Source organism: Glossina fuscipes, unplaced genomic scaffold, assembly GCF_014805625.2.
Source record: "Glossina fuscipes isolate IAEA_lab_2018 unplaced genomic scaffold, Yale_Gfus_2 1, whole genome shotgun sequence".
Taxonomy (NCBI): domain Eukaryota; kingdom Metazoa; phylum Arthropoda; class Insecta; order Diptera; family Glossinidae; genus Glossina; species Glossina fuscipes.
Window position 1 is genome coordinate 8,180,958 of NW_023998415.1, and position 19,268 is coordinate 8,200,225.

Sequence of the window (19,268 nt, forward strand, 5' to 3'; positions counted from 1 at the left end):
TATACATATATATATAATTAAATAAAAATTTATAAATAACATTGCATTGTAAAAATCAAAATTGAAATTAATAAATGAAACTTAAAGAGTAGATCATTGGAGACATCTTACATTTGGACCTGACCGATCTACCATGCGTAAGCCTTGATCAGAAACTTCTAAAATGCAAACTTGGCCAGTAGGAGAATTGCCGTATTCGCCAACAATTTTCCGTACGGCTTGACAGACTACTCCAGTTCCTTTATGAGCTAAAGTTTCAACGGATCCTAAGTAGCCCAATAGGTAACGTTCTTTCTTAACTTGCTGCACAGTGGGGTCAAATTCATTGTAATCCAGATCGACCGCGTAGGCTGACGGGAAAATGCCCTGACGACCTGTTCGTAAATTTACTCCCTCGCACCACAGGTCGTCGGCCTCCTTTTGCACATAAATAGGATCGCCAATTTCTATTTCTATTTCATCGTGGTGTCGGGGTATAAATTTGTGCAGACCACGATGTGTAGCTTCGAGCATTTCCAATTGAGAGAAGGGAACACCGCCAAATGGCTGCGGGAAAGGCGATTGTGATACTGGAGATGTGATTTGTGGGGACATACTTTTAAAGTCATTGGGTGAATGAGCGGTGCTATGGCCACTATCTACATCACCTAAGCTTTGTAAACGTTCAGAATCTGGACTTGAGTCCTCATCAAGTAAATAACTATGTCTTAGCGTAAGAAATGATCGTTGATTTTGACGCCATTGAGTGCCGGCATTGATTGCATTAATACGCCGACGGCAATCAGAGTTTTCAACAGTCGCATCGTCTGGCAATGTGAATTGCCCCAGACCTCCACCTAAAATATGCAAAATGGAAGCTGAAAAGAATGTTTAATTGCATATAATTTTAGTGTACGTACGTACTGATTGTATGAATGTAAGTATATGTGTGCATGTTGGCGTTCATTTAACTGCCAATTAACATAGGATGGATTCATAATAATTGACAATATTTTTGATTAAATGCACTTTTATGTATCGCATATGTTCTCGGTTACACTCACATTTCTTATTTTTAGGAATTTCTGGTAATTTTCTTCGACGTCTTTGCTGCTGTTGCTGTTGCTGTTGTTGCTGTTGCTGTTGCTGATTATTTGCATTAATATGTATTCCAGTTGCGGTACCGTTTGGCGATAATTGCTGCGAGTCAGCCTGACTATTGCCGGATCCCAAATACGTCAGACCACTAATTGTATCCTGATGATTTAAAGGATGATGATGATGTGAATTAAATGAATCATTAGTATCTAATGAGCCATCGGAAGATAACGACACCACTCGTAAACCATCCCCAATTTCATCATCTTCAACGTGTCTCGAAAGTTTGGTATCCACATTATCTTCTTGGTCTGATGTATCACTTTTCGAGGAAGGAGAATCTTCGAAATCGTCATTTGGAATAAGTCTATAAATGTTGAAATGCCAAAAAGTTAAATTGCGTAATTATTATCATAATATTTGGCAATATTTGAAGCTAATATATATATATATATATTATATAAATGTATGTATATATACATATATATTTATGAATTTGTATATGCGTTTGCATAATTTTACACATGTGTGTGTATGTGTGTTTAAAAAATTGCGTACGTTACGTCCTTCATGCAAGACAGTTATGATATATACACAGTATCCATACAACATGCGTAAATGAACAAAAAAAAAAAAAAATTAATTTTATTTTAATTTTATTTTATTCCGGTTTTAACTTACGAATAAAATGCATGAGGATTCGATTTTTTGCCACAGCTACCAACAGTACTACTATATTTTATGGCATGTGGTTCAAATATCGGTCGATGAAATTCTTCAAACTCAACATCTGCCATTGTTCAGTTTTTTTTTGATAAATAATTTTTACTGCTTAGAAAATTATTGCACAACTTTTCAAGTTAAAATTCTTCGTTTTTCGTCTCTTCAAATTCGTTCTGTTTTATGAAACGGATACTCAGCAAAATTCAGATCCATTACAACTTCTTCTGCAGTTTGATGTATGTCTAGTAATGGCAAAAATCGATAATTTCGCTTTCGCTGCAATCCTTTACTGTTACTTATAAGGGTAGGTTTGTTGTAGGTTTTTTCAAACATTGCTAACATTGCTTAATATATAAAAATTGGAGGGAGCTTGCGCAGAATTTATTATCGAAATGAGGGAATCGTCGGTATTTAATATCATATTTTTTGGCTTATGGGGAAATTTTTCATTTCAAATCATTTAAAAAGGAATGCAACGAATCCTAAATTTAATCAATCGACACAGATTTCATAAAAGAGAGTAAATGTTTAAATACTTTAATAACTAATGAATTTCACGGTATTGGAAAAGGTCATGCGAGGTAAAGAATATCTTCTCGATGAATTTCAGAAAGTGCGAGAGGACGATCAAAAGATACACATAACAGAATGCAATGCAAGTAATCTATGTATTTGTTTCATCTGAAAAATGCTCATATATTTGGGCTTACCTCCCCTGGAAATATCATATATATATATATCGCATATATATATATGTATATATTTATGCAATAGAATAGAAATTTCAATCAAAGATGTTTATCGCATCCCCGCATGTAATGTGTATGTGCATACCGACTGCCCACTTACAAAATTAATGCCATTTTTCGAATGTCGTTAAATGAAAGACATATATCGCGATTGGCCTAAGAGGATGTTAAAGGATACGACATAAGTTACTGTGGTCGTTATTCATGATTCGGAAAAACACATGCACTTGTTGAAATGAAAAGAAATAAAATAAATAAATAAATTCCCCGGTGTAAGTGATTACTTATGGAAATACATACATGCACACACACACACACACACACTCGTATGTTAGATAAAAGCTTTCAGTCAATTACATACATTTAGTGTAGAAATCTCTACCTATGTGTATGCATAGTTAATGTTCGGACAACACTTAGGCATCTATCGCTCAGATCATTCATTTATTTATGTTTTGATAACGGATGCATTAAATATTTCTAGTATCGGAGGAACAGTAATTGAACTGATTTCACCAAAACTTTCATTCGTTACAATTAATTTTCTTTGTCTATCAGACTAAGTATTGTACTAAGTGTGAAGTGATTGAAGTCCAGGGGAACGGGTTCATCTTTTGCATTTACGGACATTGCTCTCGATACGTCCATAAGTTTACCGTGATTTGAGAAAACCTGAAAGTGATTTATAAAACCTAGAAAAATACGAAACCTAGGGACTTGTTTGTGAGATTTTGTCTCTTTATGGCCGTCGATCCATTTCGCTCTTACAGATATTTCATATCGAAGACGTACTTTTCCTCTTGATTTTAAAAATGTTTACTTAAATCTCGAGTTCATAGTGCCCTGTATATAAATTCCTGGCATTACAAACATTTTATAAAATGTTCATCTGACAGCTCAGTTCGCATGAGTTCTGGTCATGATATTCTTTTCGCATTTTAACTGTTTTAAACACATTCTAAGATGTCCTGAAAAGCTGTAGAAAAGGGCGATTATTGAAAAAGTCAAAATTTTAATGTTTGAAAAGATACATTTCCCGAAAATATCTGCGGAATCATATTACAAGCATTTTGATACTCGGGCGAACTTGGCATGAAGATACATTCAGGAATTTCGAAAGCGTTTTTCCTAAACCGTATTTATCGATCTTAGTGCATTCTCCTCCTCCTCCTCCTCCCTAAATTGGTGTTCGATTACTATAAGATTCGAACTGGTTGTTTTTTTATTCAAAAAAGTTCTAATTCGACAAATTCCTAATATCCTTACCAGATTTTGTGTTATAATTTCGCAAAAATTTGATTTGCTGATTTGCTGTTCCATGGAAGAACGTCCGCAATGTGCAACAAAGAAACGGTTAAGGAGTAGTCGGGCAATGCCGACTTGTAGATACCCTACATAACTTCGCCTAACACAGTTATTCACTCATTTTAGCAATAGTGCACCAAAATTTTAATATTATTTACCCGTAAAGGCATACTTTTGGTGAAAGACCGCATATTAAAGTATGCTTGATATGTGAGGATATACAAAAAATGGAACTACGTGGTTTAAATTGGGTAAGATTGATTTCCAAGTCAATTATGAACTAATTTTCAACATCAAACATTGAAAACTTAACACTATCTAAAATTCAGTCTTCGTAGGTATGGATCTGTGCGAGGGGATTTCAAAGAATGAAGCTAAGCGAATCAAATTCATATCGTTTTAGAATGTCCAAATATTATTGCAAAGCGCGTTTTGTCGAGAAATTTTGAATAATGCAATTTTTCAACACCGTCGAGAAGGCGTCGCGAAGGTGGACCGATCCAAAACATTTTATAATAGCGGTCGTCTGTGCGTCAAAGCACGTCAGTGCATCAAGTTTTATCAAAATAACGCAAAAATTGCGATCTGTAGCTTGCACAAAAATTTGCATGCGTTGACAATCAGGCGGGCGGACGGGCTTAGGCATAATACCAGGTGAGGTTATATTAAGCTCTTCTGCGTGTTACGCACGTCCGCATAAGTTTAATATACTTTATATCACAAAAGGTACCAACTTTGTTTTTGCACATTCAGCACATTACAGCGTTTGCCGATCTATGCAACGTCCGCGATAAACAATTTCGTGACCGCAAAATTTACGATATCGGTTTCAAAAATTTTGCAATATTTGCAGATATAATATTGGGTCGATGTGGCCAGTCATCGAGAGAAAGTAATGAGTAAGAACAAACTCTATTTATTTGGCTTAGAACACAAAGGCTTTCTCGGTCTATGTTGTGCTAAGGGAATGCTGTTGCACCGACTTGACTCTTTTCGAATATCAATTTGTTCGCAAAATTTCCATTGCTTTTGCAAAATCTGGCGGCGCTGTCTTCATTTTTGTTTCTACGAGAATGTTTAATTCAGAAATTGTACAGACGGACAGTCGGATATTCTTAAATCGACTCAGATTTTGATGTTGATCAAGAACATGTACATTTTATAGGGCATCGGGGGTTTTCTTGTTGGTGGTGCGCATAAAAGTTTTCATTTGATATACTTCCTCTGCGTGATCGGAGAGTACGTGCGCGAAAGTGAAAAAAGAACGGCCGCGGTTGTCCAATAGGGCAGGGTAACAAAATTAAAGTTTTTGGTTCTCTTCTTCTTCTTCTTCGCCATCATTTTCCAAGATAAAAGAGTTGAGTATAAAAGAGCCGGTACTCCACGAATATAAACTAATTCGGGTTATAAGATTCATATCGGGCGAATGCAGATCCAAAAAAAATTATTATTATAAATGAGTGCTTGCGTAGGTATGGGGATAGTTGAAAGCTAGAACAGGGGGAAAACATAGTTTCTTGTTTGTGTATGTTTTCTTCTATTTTTTAAATCTATAAATCATTGGAGAAGCCCGCATTGAGATCCAGTTTTGAAAGTCAAGAACACACAAAAAAAAAAAAAACAAAAAAACTTGTAATTAAATAAAAAGTGTATTATTGTAAGTGTATATTTTTTAATACACGCTTAAGATAAGAAAAAGAAAAAGTGTGGTGGGGGAAAGAGTTCGCATCCAAATTCACGAAAAACTATTGCCGTCGTTATTCTATCGAAGAAGTACATGCACATAAACTTTTGTGATTACTGTTTTTGTAATGATTAAGGCAATCAAAGTTTCTATAGAAAATGTGTATATGCGTGGGTAAGTGTGTACATACGCATCTACATAAGTACATGAACAAATACGCACTCTTCAAATGGAAGTCGCCAACCAGCAACAGTTACCCAACAAAGAGCAAACAGACTGACTGACATCGAACGCTTCAATGCAGGGTTCGGTTCGCACTGGTACAGCAATCCTTTGTATTGAACTTTTTATAGCAATAGCGAGTTGCTGGCATAAGCAATCCGATGGTATTTTCTTAACGATGGGTAACGATGGTTGCCCTCATTAATAGCATAGGTTGGTCCAGTAAAAAATTTCTGCCTCTTTCAGCAATCGGGTGGGTGAACTTGGCTTGGAATTGGTAGCTAAGCAGGTAACTTAAGCATAAGTTTGCGTTAAGATTTTCCATATAAATGCGAAGTGAGTTTCCGAACTCTGTTTCTATATGTAAATTGCATTACGCAATTTAATCTATGATAAAAGTTTGCTGATGGTTCTTAACTGGGCTGTGATTGTGATGAATCATTGAGTTTTTATTTAACATTTAGTTCTACTAGTTATATAAACCTAAATGAAAGAACTTTCAATTGATACACTTATTTATACAAGCATATCTTCGTATACGAGGATATACATATATGTGTTCTTAGAAATGTGCGGAGGTACGCATATATTTAATATACATTAGTCCTGTACGGGAGATGATGATAGGGTGGCGTTTAACTGTAACCAGTTCGATAGAAAATATAAAAGGCGTAAAGGATACGCTGAATATCGCAGTTGTTATTGAAAGTTTGTTGCGAATAGGTCTTGACTCTTTAGATATTTGTTTTCTGTTTGGTTCTGTTGGGGAAAAAATAAAAATGAGTGCTTCGGGCAAAAGCCTACTAGGATTGTGGCTATATCGTAGCGGTGAGCAGGAGTGGGCTATTAAACAAGGCAGTCCATTGCATAATCTACCATCGAAACGAGACAAATCGGATGCGTTGGGCATTGTGAGTTTTCCATCCAACACTTCACGCCGTAAGGAAATTTAATTCAATCATAATTTTTATTATGTTATAAGAACAAAAGCGATAGCAGCTCAAAAAATGCGAAAGATACAAGTGATATTGATTGGCAAAAGAACAATTCGGGCGGAGATAGGGTGTCCATTATATTTACCTTAAAAAATCAAGTCGGTAATTTGGCTCGTGCTCTACAGGTCTTTCAAGAGTTAGGAATAAATGTTCTACATTTGGAGCTATCGCCTTTGGAAACCACCGAAAATCAGGTACACTTCAATATCTAATGGACGCGATAGCAGGAGCTTTTGTTTAAAAAATGCATCTTTAAGGCGGACGTTCTTGTGGACGTTGAATGTGATACCAGGCGTTTGGAGCAAGTCTTGCAAATGTTAAATCGAGAAGTGCAGTCAGTAAATTATACTTCATTGGATAGGAATACTGTAGTTCGAGCACCTTCATTATCCGCTTGTTCCAGTTTCGGTAAACAAAATCATTTTTAAAAGAGAAATGCTTATCCTCCCTTAATCGTCGCTTAAAGATTTTGGTGATATGGTGTGGTTTCCACGAAAAATTTCCGACCTGGATAAAGCTCAAAATGTATTGATGTACGGATCTGAGCTCGATGCCGATCATCCGGGTTTCAAGGATCCTATTTATCGTAAGAGACGGGAACAATTCACAGCAATTGCAAAAAATTTCAAACAGTAAGTGTGAGCGGATTTGAATGCGAAAGAGTAAAAATTCAGAAAGTACTTTAGAGAAAGAGTCCGATATTAGGTTGCGATATATTTGAATGTATCACTCACGTCTTTTTAAACGTTCAGAAGGTACAGTTCATTGAGCGGATAGCTATATGGTTGATGCTACGATGTTCGAGCACGATATCTTTTACTGACTTGCATTTCGCTATGCACTTGTCTTCGATTTTACATTTTTTTCCACATTTTTAACTATTCCGTTACATCGTCTATGAATACGTATAAGTCTTGACGAGCCAGCTTTGAATTTAAAATGCTATAAAGTATATACATATATACTTTTTTACTATTATCAAACTCTGAATCGATTTAAGCATGTCCGTCTGTCCATCTAAGTAGTGTCTGTGGCAAACATTTTGGTCGCAAAAATTAAGATCTCGGGGTCGAATATGGGAAATCGTGCAAGCGACACGTCTACAGCGTAATCTAAACTAAAAACACATCTAGTTTCGGTGTTTTCTGTCCGTTACTCATAAACTACAATAGATGAGCGACTAAAAATTCCTACATATGTTCGACAAACACGGAGAAAGTCAGCCACGGCCAATCAATATTATAGAGCAGGAAAATTCAGCGTTTATATGTATATATATATATATATATATATATGTAAGACTGTGGTCCGAATTACACCACTGCTTTCAATGTTGCCAAAATGTCTGCAGTGTAAAATTCGAATAAAAAAATAAGTGGACAGACGGACAGCCAGTTAGAAAAATTTAATTGGTTCAGAAAATGAATTATTTAAATCGATCGGTGCAATGAAAAGGTGAATCCATTCATCCATGTGTTGCTTACATTCGCACTTAATGGACCCTATTCCATAAGTTTCCGAAAACTCTCCTAAGCCGACTTGAAAGCAAAATTTCTTTCCTTACATAGATACGTAAGCTGAAAAATTTGCTCACGTGACCGCACGTAAAGAACTCATTTATAGACAATCATCCGAGTGGTTACAGGACGTCAGACTTTTCTGAATTTTAGGTTAATTGTGTAGAGCTAATGAGATGATTTGCGTAAAAACACTTTGAACAAAGAGCAATGTAAACTTTTCTTTATCTATCGTAGCGGTAATCCGATTCCACGTGTGCAGTATACTCCAGAAGAAATAAAAACCTGGTAAGTTTGATAAAAAAGAAAGACTATTATCATTTTTGTATTCAATTCAAAAGGACATGTCTGGGCGGGAGATCTTACACTAGAGGGCTGAACAAATCTGAACCGAATTTCATTTCGCATGTTCTCTATGGTTAGATCAGATGGTCACGAAATTTTAACAGGAAACTTGAATTTATGCTTTTAAGTTACGCGTCCAGTTTGGTTAGAAGAATTGCCCAATTTGTTGGCGAAGAAGAAAGCGTGTTTTACTTCTTCATCCGAAAGCCTTTAAAAGACGAAATTGCAATAAATGGCTTTTGGTTTTATTGTAAGCGCCCCTTACCAAACGTCGTTTTCAACAGATCCGTTCTCTCGTGGGTTATATGTCGCGTGTCTGTTGAAACCATACGTCACAGGCATTTGGTGCCTTTGATTTATTCCGAACTAATCAAAGAGATGTCTAATCTTCGAGCAGGGCGCGCAAGCGAGAAAATTTACTAATAACGCTTACACGTCCAAAGTCAATGTCCAAGTTTACATTTCGTGAACACACAACTGACGTCTCTAGAAAGTGATTCTATTCTGTTGTCAATAATTTAAATTTTTTAGACATCAATCGAAAAAAAAATATGTATCAGGAATTTATCAGATAATCTAGTTCGGGACAAAAATGAAGCCGATTTTATTTATTCGCCCAAAGTGAGATATATCAAAGAGCTACCTCCGACGCGTTTATATGTTTCTTATATGTATACATTTTTATACCCATTACTAAAGGTTGAAGGTATACTCGTTTTGCTTGAAGCCTCAGAGATTCTATAAAGTATTAATATATTCTTGATCAGCGTGAAATTTTGAACTGATTAAGCCATGTCTGTCCGTCTGTGTGGTATTTGTTGTTGGCACTCTCCTGATCGGAAGAACGAAGATATCCTGAAGGTCTGAAGGTTCGTAGGAACATTGAAAGTTTTCCCACACGGGTTGATATTGAAAATGGTCCAAATTTACTCATTACTCATAAATTTTGAAAATTAAAAGGTTGGACTTTACGTGCAGAAATGGCAAGATTCGGCCATCTTCGGCCACTTCAAATGAAGTTATATTATCTGCCTAAAAATGGCGCGAACTTTCTTAATAATACCAGCGGTATGGGTGTCAAATAAACGAACTTGGAGAATAGAATGCGGGAAGCTAAGTGTGCTAATTCCGAATGAATTGTGGTAGACGTTATGACTTAGTGCATATATGTTCGATATAGGTATCAAGTGAAAGGAGCCGGAGGGTAGAGTGCGTTAAAGTGTGTTAGTTATAGTCTTGGGTCGTTTAGAAAAAATCGATTTCTTGCTCATTAAATTCTTAGGTGGATCAAGTGTTCAAGTGTGGTAGGTATGCGACATTCGGTCGCTACCGAATGTAACTGTCTTACTTGTTCTTATATTTATTATTAAGGTCAGTAGTATTTCGGGAATTGCACCGTTTATATGTGAAGCATGCTGTACCGGAATACATGGAAAACTGGCCACAATTGGTGAGCTGCTGTGGTTATCGGGAAGATAATATACCGCAATTGCAGGATGTTAGCAATTATCTGAAACGTAAAACGGGTTTTCAATTGCGTCCAGTAGCGGGTTACTTATCACCGAGAGATTTTTTATCGGGATTGGCCTTTCGGGTATTCCATTGCACTCAGTACATAAGACATTCATCGGATCCGTTTTATACACCTGAACCGTAAATACTGAGTTTATGAAAAAAAAAAAAAAGAACAATAACTTTATAAGTCATTTACAGAGATTGCTGCCATGAGCTGCTGGGCCATATGCCTCTATTAGCAAATCCAAGTTTTGCTCAGTTTTCGCAAGAAATTGGTTTAGCTTCCTTAGGCGCATCGGACGCTGACATAGAGAAACTTGCTACGGTAAAATATTAAATAAAAAAAACACATATATATATAATATTTTTATCTTTGTCACGAATTTTCATCTTTGCATTCACATCTTAAGTGGAAAATTTATTAAACACAGCTAAAGTCTGACTCTAACTTGATGTATGTAATGAATTTTTTAGTTATATTTCTTTACTGTCGAATTTGGTTTATGCCATCAACCGGATGGCTCTTTTAAAGTGTATGGGGCCGGTCTTTTGAGCTCTGTGGCAGAGCTTCAACATGCCATTTCTACCAAAGATAAAATTAAGAAATTTGACCCAGAGGTAACATGCAAAGAAGAGTGCATTATAACGTCATATCAAAATGCCTATTATTACACGAATTCTTTTGAGGAAGCAAAGGAACGCATGCGGTAAGTACACGCGAAGTGAGTGCGTAAACTCGATTTTAATTTACATTTTAATACCTTCTACCAAATATACGATCTCTAAACTGCTAGTAATGCTTTTTATATTGATTACAGAAGGGTGTGGGGGACGGGTGGGGTATATTCAATTTGTCAAAACATTTGAATCGTCCAGAAGGAAGCTTCGCATACCCCACAAAGTATGTATATTCTTGCATGTCCGTCTGTGTAATGTCTGTTGTAGACATTCTCCTGGTCGCAAACATGAAAATACCGTCTTCAAATGTGACAAGAACCTAGGAAGTGCTTGCACACAGGTCGCGTATTGAAAATGGGCCAAACCGGTCGGAGGTCACGCCCGCAGCACCATGTAAACTGAGAACACCTTTGTTTTTCAAAGGGAATGAAAAATTGTTTTTTTTTGCTCATTACTTATAAACTATAGCAAACAAATCTACAAAATGGAGAAAATTGACCACGCCTATCCAATATTATAGCGCATCAGAATTTTTTTTAATGGTTTTCTTCAAACTATAAGCTTTATAACCGATCTCTATACCTATATAGGAGCGAGCTTCAAAAACCCCTTAAAGTAAACAAATTCTTGGCCAGTTTCAAATTTCAAATGCACCTAAACATGTCTGCCTGTCCATCTGTCCATCTGTCTGTTTGCGCAACTTTGTGATAAACATTCTCCCGTTAGCGAAAATGAAGGTAACGCCTATACATTTGCACAAGAATATGGAATTGACCTAAACGTTTCAAAGTACACTTCCATAACGCCCGCATGCCTAACTTTTATTTTGAAAATAGAAAGAATCAGCTGCGCCCACTCCATATTATAGAGCACGAAAATGTTGTTCTTCTACTCCATTTGTCTTTGGTGGTGGGTACAAAAAACTCCGTCCCGATCGAATTTTATATTTTTACTTAATTTTTTTGTTAATGATCGCCTTTACACGTGTCAAAAAAAAACCTTTTACGCAATGTATTCGAAATATTTGTAATATAAGTCTGAGACTTACTATCGGAAAATCGTCTCTATATCGAACCATTTAAGAGTTGGCCATTCCCCCCAATCATCTTTTCATATCATTCTGAAATACGTGAGAGATTATTTAGGTTGAAAAAAGAGATGCGAAAAAGTCACAAGGTGATATTAATCCTTAAGGGGAAGAAACCGATTGCTTTATTAGCTCTATTTTGACTGGTTGTGTATTTGGTAAAGGTTCCAGATCATGTTCAATGCTCAAATAATTGAATAAAGAAAATATGCACATATGTTAATAATGAGTTTATTGTATTACTCGCAGAAAATTTGCTGATAGTATACAAAGACCATTTGGTGTGCGTTACAATCCGTATACGCAGAGTGTCGAAGTATTGTCGAATGCCCAAAAGATAACTGCAGTTGTGAGCGAACTTAAAGGGGACTTGAGCATCGTTTGTTCAGCTCTGCGCAAAATTTCTGCTACTGACGAAAGCCTCAATGTTGATAGCATCACTAATATGCTACAAAGCACCTTAAGCGATCCGGAAAATCTGTAGAATAGTCTATGGAACGCAAAAAGTCGAAACAAAAACTATATTATGGACCAATAATATTAAAAATGTATTTACTTCTCTTTCCTGTAATTGTTAACGCTTTACTTATATGTTATATAAATTATTATGTAAATGCATGTTCCTTATGTAAAAATATACATTTATTCGATTCTATTGAACCGGAGTGATTTTATTAAATCTAAATAATAAGAAGTAAGAACATTATAGTCGGTCAAAGCCGGCCATTAGATACTCTGCACAACTTCGTCTAGTATCGTTATTCATTCGTTTTGGCAATGATACACCGAATATTACACCGAATATTTTCACGAAAGCTCGCATATTGGAGGAATCCTTATATGCGATGGTATTCAAAAAATAGACCTACCTGGTTCAAATCCGGTAAATTTGATTTCTATGTTCTTCTCTTTTTATACCCATCACCGAAAGATAAGGGAAATATTAAAGACTATACAAAGCTATCGATTTCAAATTTGGCAGAAACATTGGAAGCCTTTGCATGCAGGTTGGTATTGACAATGGGCCTAATCGTTCGAACGTAGCACGTAAACTGAGGACACCTCTGTTTTCTAAGAGGAATAAAAAGAGTTGGCTTTTCGCTCATTACTCATAAAGATAATGAAGATACATTCTATGGCCAATGCTGTAGTACTTGTACAAAGATGGAAACATTGACCACGCCTATCCAATCTTATAATGTATCAAATTGTAATTTTGCGTCAATACCTTTATAACGCGCAGAAGCAAACTACAAAATCCCCATAAATGAATATAAATTCAGTTTCAAATTTAGAAGGCATCTGGGAATGTCCGTCTAATCGTCTCTTCATTCGTCTGTTTGCCCAATCGTGTAGTGTCTGTGCTAGACCTTCTTCTGTTCGCCAAAATGAAGATATCGCCTACAAATTGGCAAAAGAATTTGGGACTGAGTTGAACTTTCCTAAGGACACGTTTACAACGCCCGCCCGCCTAAGCGCCAAAAATCTTTATTTTGAAAATAGAAAAAAAATCAGCTGCGCCCACTTCATATTATCGAGCGTGAAAATTTAGTTCTTTTACTTTTTTGTCTCTTTTAGAACAACGTTGATGGGTATAAAAGATTCGATCGTGATCGCGAACACAATCTTCTTACTTGTTTCACATGAATTTTGAAGAGTTCGTGAACGTAAATGCGTATAGCGTTACTTTTCAGTTTGATGCCAAATGACGTAATTGGTATAGCATTTCAATGTTTAAATCAATTAGTTGAAAAATTGGATCCGTATTATCGTGGATGTTATGGGCCACTTATCAATTTCTTTGTGTCAATTTTCGAACGTCGCTGAAATTTTCACTGTAGCGTCATGCGTGTTACAAAGTAAAATCTTATTAAACAGCTTCATGCTTCAAACAAAACTTGGGAGGTGAAACCGTTAATTTAAACGAAACGCACACTGATGAATATATCTGAGTTTCGATGCATAGCATAGAACATTTGCAAAGTCAAAGGGAAAGTCAATACATTATCGTAATGGTCGATAGAATATAGGACTAGGATTTGCTAATCTAGGCAAACTAATCACGTAGACTGAGATATATGCCTTAGTTCTGCTATTAGATAAGTACTATCTAGGTTATGCATTTCCCCATCCATCATCGAGGAAAAGAAGTGCAAATCGAAATATATCGGATATCCCATAAGGTAATTGTGTTCTTCACCATTCCACGTCTCTGAATGGACTTGGGCATATTTGTTTATTCGTCTATGTTGTCTATGCCTCTACACGAGTGCTTCTACACGTGTAAAAAAACTTTGAATTGCAGTTTATATCAAATATCTTGACTCCGCATATACTATAAATGCTGAGTGAAGGAAAATGTTCTATGCATTTTTTTGGTTTTTTTTGCCCCACAACTCGAACCTATTATATTCCTTAGGGTTAACATGAATTTTATTAACCAAACCGATTAAACCAAATATTAAGCTATCACTGCACTGATTTTCTGGGATGTCTGGGAGCCATAAACTGAACAAAGTGACTTTCACAAACATTTTTCCATGTTTATATGTGTGTGCTCTAGTATTTTCATGATAGAGAACAATGGCTTTTCAACTGATTCGTTTCAAGCGCTTTGGCTCAATTGCGCGGCTTAAGCGCGTTACTTATTGATGAGAGGTAGCGTAGATATGTCTGGCGAGATTTGAGAGAGTCATCATGCCAGCTACCCCTTTCAATTTCACCAAACACGATGCATAACATTGCACGGTGACCGTCGGATCTTTGCAACGGCTTTATGCCGCTTCATTCAGCTTGAGCCATGATCGTTTTCCCATTATATTGTCGTATGTGAAAATGAAACGATTTCGCCTTAGCAACGACTTAGCCTTAGCAATTCATGTGGTGTCCAAATATCGAGTTTCTCTCCCACTTAATCTTAAGGATATGATTAATAGCTTTCCAGAACGAAAGTCACCGAATCATTTGCTTGCTGTTAATTTTGATAAAGCATTTTCGCTGTAAACGCTACGATTTTTTTCTCATAATTAAAAATGCTTATGGCTTTGGCCGATTGAAAAAAAAAAAATAAGCGATTTTTTTGAAAAATTTGGTTCATTTTCAAATCGCAACTCCTTTCGACTGAATTACCCAATATTACAATATTTTTATAGCCACTTTCGAACGATGGAGTATATCTTAAAAATGTCCGTTTGCCTATCTGTCTAGAGATATAACGTCTATTGCATACATCTTGATAATCGCAAAAACGAAGATAACGACTTCAGTTTCTTCTACAAAACATTGGAAGCTCGCTCTTATGCGAAGATTAATATTGAGAATAGCCCAGATCGGTCGTAGGACGCGCCTAGAGTATAACGTAGGGTGAGAATATCACTGCTACTAAGTTATTCTTCGATGAGTTTTTTTTTTTTTACTTATGAGGTCGTGACTAATAAAGTTTTTCAGTTTTTAAGTTAGTTATTAGTAATAATTGACAAATTTAATATATCATCGAAGGGAAAATGGAGGGAGGGAGAGAATCTCTTCAAGAGTTATACATTTATTTTAATTAATTTAATATTTTTTATTTATCTTATTTATATATCATTTATATATCATATCACAGTCACTATTTATCATAACTTTTGTACATAAAAAATTTATTAAACACTCGAGCACGTATTCTGGAAGAGACCATATATTGATTGTACAGTAGGAGGACAAGCGACTTTTTATTCCATTCAAGATGTTAAACAAATCGAAATTGGGCGACCAACAGTGTGTGATGGGGACTTTAAGTTTTCCTTTAATGATTGACTTCGGATGCTGCGATTTTTTCGGAGGAGGAGGAGGAGGTAACGGTATTAATTTGTTCCGAACTTGTACACGTGTAGCGATTTCAATCTGATCCACCGTCTCACAGATTTCCTTATTGCTAACAAGAATTCCGCCAACAATGTACATTAATTTGAAATATCTGTAAAAGAATTGTTTTTTTTTTTGTTTTTGTTTTTCTTTAAAAGCATTATTTAATTAACGGTGATTTTCAAAGGCGATATTAGTTTCTTTCAAGCCAAACTAAGACCTTTATCTTTAGGTTAAAAAAAAAATAAAAAAAAAAATACATATACTTTTACCTTAGTTGACTTGGAAGAGAACCACACCGCGCGGTACTTAATAATTTTCATTTGATTTATTCAAATCAAATAAACACACACATATGCATACCTGACAGTGTGTGATATCATATTTCGATGTATTTTATTGTCTCCTTCTTTTGCTTATTAAAATTTATTATTATTTTTGAAAGACAAATCAAAAATCAATTTTTGAAAATTTATGCTTTCACTGAATATTCCTTCAAAAATTTTTCGCTTTTAACAAAAATTAAAGAAAAAGAAAAGTTATGTGACAATTGCAAATTTAATAGAAAACAACAGATTGCCGTTTGGTGAAAATGTGAATTGAATGCCGTCTTAATGAACTTTGTTCTCTTTCGCTTCGAATTGATATGAAAAATTAGAAATTAAAAAAAAAAAAAAAAACAAAAAAAAAAAAAAACGTACTCTGTGAATCAGCTTTTCCAACATATGATGCTCCGAACGTTACTGAATTTTCGATTTGCTTCATAATCTTTGTCTGTTTTTAAAGACACAAGATCGCTGATATCGCTGTAAAATAATTATTGAGCACAAGTGATAACCAAATTGTTTCATAGCTATATTGCTATTGAATATGAAATGTATTAATTTCGTTGTGCTAATTGCAACGGTCACGTATGAGTGCAAAAAAAAAATATTTATATATAATCTGGATATTATTATGGGCTTTCGAGCCGATATAGTCGATAAGTCATTCGTTCATTTAATTGTAAGTCATGTATAATCTCATCATGTATAATAATGCAGATCAGAATTAATTTGAAAGAAGAAGAAAAAAATTGGAAAAAAAATCGTATAAAACTAGAGAAAGTATGCCTTTAAAAATTAATTGAAATGAAAGAGAATTTATCAAAGCTACGACCGTATAACTGATGATTTTTCAAAGAATATTGATTTTTTTTTAAGGGACACTTGCATCAAGCCATGCCAATGTATTAGATTGCGTGGAAATAGCTCAAAGAGTATGGCTTGTAGATTGTATATGAACGGAAAAAATGAGTCTTTCGCACATCATTGCGGATGTTGCGCCATCTTGATGTACTGTCATATTATAAAATCGACGTTTCTAGGGGAGACTATTATTACTATTATAACTTAAATCTTTTGATGAATTGAGATTTTTCATCGACAATGCCTTATTGCGATTGCAAATAAATGGACAGCAGTCAGTCAGTCAGTCAGTCAGTACGTCCTGTGTCTTGGCCTTTAACTGCAAGAAATTGACGCAGAGCGTTTGAAAGCGTATATAGCTTTCCTTGCGTGCTTGTTTTTATAAAGAAACAAAAAAGTTAAATGATTGTTGCGTTAATTCGAGCTTTTAACATTATTTATAGAAATAATTGACGTCTGGTAATGATAAGATTCAATTTTGTCAGTTTCTCTCTCTCTCTCTCTCTCTCTCTCTCTCTCTCTCACTCTTTCTCTCTTTCTCTTTATAAATATTTGATTTCATTTTAATCATCTTTCAGATTAATATTTTTGTGGTGTTGACAAGCCACTCCTATGTAAAACCAAACTCGAATGAGAAGCGATGATTCAAGCATTCATTCCAATGGTTGGCATAATTATTGCCCAACAAATTTCTTTATATTCCATGATACTTATGCCTAGCCAAGTATTTAAGAAACGAACGCTAGAGAAAATTTATATATGACCATTTCCCGTATAATGATCCGTTTGAAAGAAGCCATCACATAAGAAAAACTCTTCATACACTAAACGGATGTGGAAAATTTGGATGAGATAACGCACTTATCTGACAACTCTCTCTTTGTATATACATATAAAAAAAAAAAAAAATTATATATATAAGTGTGTATGTATATATAAAATTTAATACTAAGAACTTTGATTACAAGTAATGCTTCACATAGCAACAAGGTACAATTATTCATATTTTCCGGTAAAGATAGGCGAAGTATTATTTTAGGCAAACCGATAGGTAGGGTATTTAATGGAAAGACTACCCTGACTATAACGTTTCAAATTTTTCGTGGTTTAGCTAAGGTAATCGAAATTTTTGACATGAAACGGTTACGCTTGGAAGCAAATAAATTTTGTTAAGCGAACTTTTCACATAAGCGCCTCCCAAAAAAAGTTTTTGTTTCTGATCTTGCTTACTTCTTATTGCTTATGCATATTTTTCAATTTGTGTTTATTTCGTTTGTATTCCTTTTCACTTCTTCTGCTTTCGAGAGAAGTAATACATTTTAAAAATGTATTACGGGTAACGAAATAAAAATACGTTTGTACCTTTTGTGAGCAACTTTTTTTACAAACTTTTTAACAAGGACTTTTTCTGTGTACACAACCAATCATAAGTAAAAATTGGGATGAAGATGACAATGACATATTTGCCTCCATAATTTTAGATCAAAACGAAAAGATCAATAACTCTCCCAATATATCTAAGTTCCAAGAAAATAAGCAGATAATCTAAGGTATAGCATTGATATTCCTCACACTTTTTTAATGCTAATTTTTATAATTTTTTTTTTTATTTCTGCATGTTTTGTCAACAGCGAATGGTAAAAAAATCTCCGTATCGGAAGAGAGGAAAATATCTATACAAAATATTCTAAGAGAATTTCAAGATGATTTGCTGGAAACGGATTATGAAACTGAATTAAAAGATATAAAAGCTCGGATATCGAATAGAAGTATGGAATCCAAGTTTAGAACAACCGCAACCAGAAAAAGAATAATGGCTCCAACCAAACTGGGCATTCGACTTTAAATGTCACAAAATTTCGTAAAAAGCACTTGTTGCCATTGAATCCTAAATTTAATTTTAATTAACCCATCGTCTAGTTGGAGCTTACAGCAACCTTGGAGCTTTTTCAACCGCTTTGATTTATCATTGGGAATACCAAACTGGCCTTTCCTGTTGCTGTATATTAATTTATATAATTTATATTTAAATATATAAATAAAATAAATAGCTTTATTATACATTTAAAATACTTTATTAATATATATAAAAATATATAAAAAAGAAATTGTTATTCTTTTTAATGTTTTCCTGATTGTTTCCGATTCTTCTTCCTTGGCTTGGTCGCTTTTGCTCTTCCATCATCTCCTCTTCTATCATCATCTCTCGATGTATATATTAGTTTGGGGAAAAAGAAATCCATTATTTTTCGGTAGATGGCTGCACTGATAGATTACTCGTAAAGTATCGATCAAACAATTTCAGATTTATGCTCGTTGGAAAGGTGACATTTCGCAG

General features: G+C 34.9%; 3 protein-coding genes across 5 annotated transcripts in view; 1 reads left to right on the top strand and 2 right to left on the bottom strand.

Moving 5' to 3' along the window:
• The window catches only part of LOC119632170 (JNK-interacting protein 1), a 3,128-nt gene extending 1,056 nt beyond the window's left edge, over positions 1–2,072 (bottom strand). For 2 of the 3 annotated variants that reach the window (XM_038024960.1, XM_038024963.1), the window contains exons 1-3: positions 1,759–2,072; positions 1,044–1,444; positions 112–857 (exon numbers count right to left, since the gene is read on the bottom strand). In XM_038024960.1, the coding sequence (XP_037880888.1) occupies positions 112–857; positions 1,044–1,444; positions 1,759–1,874 (1,263 nt within the window). In that variant the 5' untranslated portion in view covers positions 1,875–2,072. The remainder of the gene's footprint in view (positions 1–111; positions 858–1,043; positions 1,445–1,758) is intronic. The other variant, XM_038024962.1, reaches the window with a different exon arrangement.
• A 4,419-nt stretch (positions 2,073–6,491) lies between these two features.
• On the top strand, positions 6,492–12,444 carry LOC119632169 (tryptophan 5-hydroxylase 1). The gene is made up of 9 exons (XM_038024959.1): positions 6,492–6,671; positions 6,743–6,949; positions 7,013–7,163; positions 7,222–7,387; positions 8,510–8,560; positions 9,989–10,270; positions 10,331–10,457; positions 10,607–10,839; positions 12,147–12,444. Exons 1-9 carry the CDS (start codon positions 6,540–6,542, stop codon positions 12,379–12,381), a joined length of 1,584 nt encoding a protein of 527 aa, XP_037880887.1. The 5' UTR covers positions 6,492–6,539; the 3' UTR covers positions 12,382–12,444.
• A 3,038-nt stretch (positions 12,445–15,482) lies between these two features.
• LOC119632048 lies at positions 15,483–16,227 on the bottom strand. The gene is made up of 2 exons (XM_038024736.1): positions 16,107–16,227; positions 15,483–15,855 (listed from the first exon to the last, which is right to left on the bottom strand). The coding sequence occupies exons 1-2, from the start codon at positions 16,124–16,126 to the stop codon at positions 15,483–15,485; spliced, it is 393 nt and encodes a 130-aa protein (XP_037880664.1). The 5' UTR covers positions 16,127–16,227.
• Positions 16,228–19,268: the final 3,041 nt, after the last annotated feature.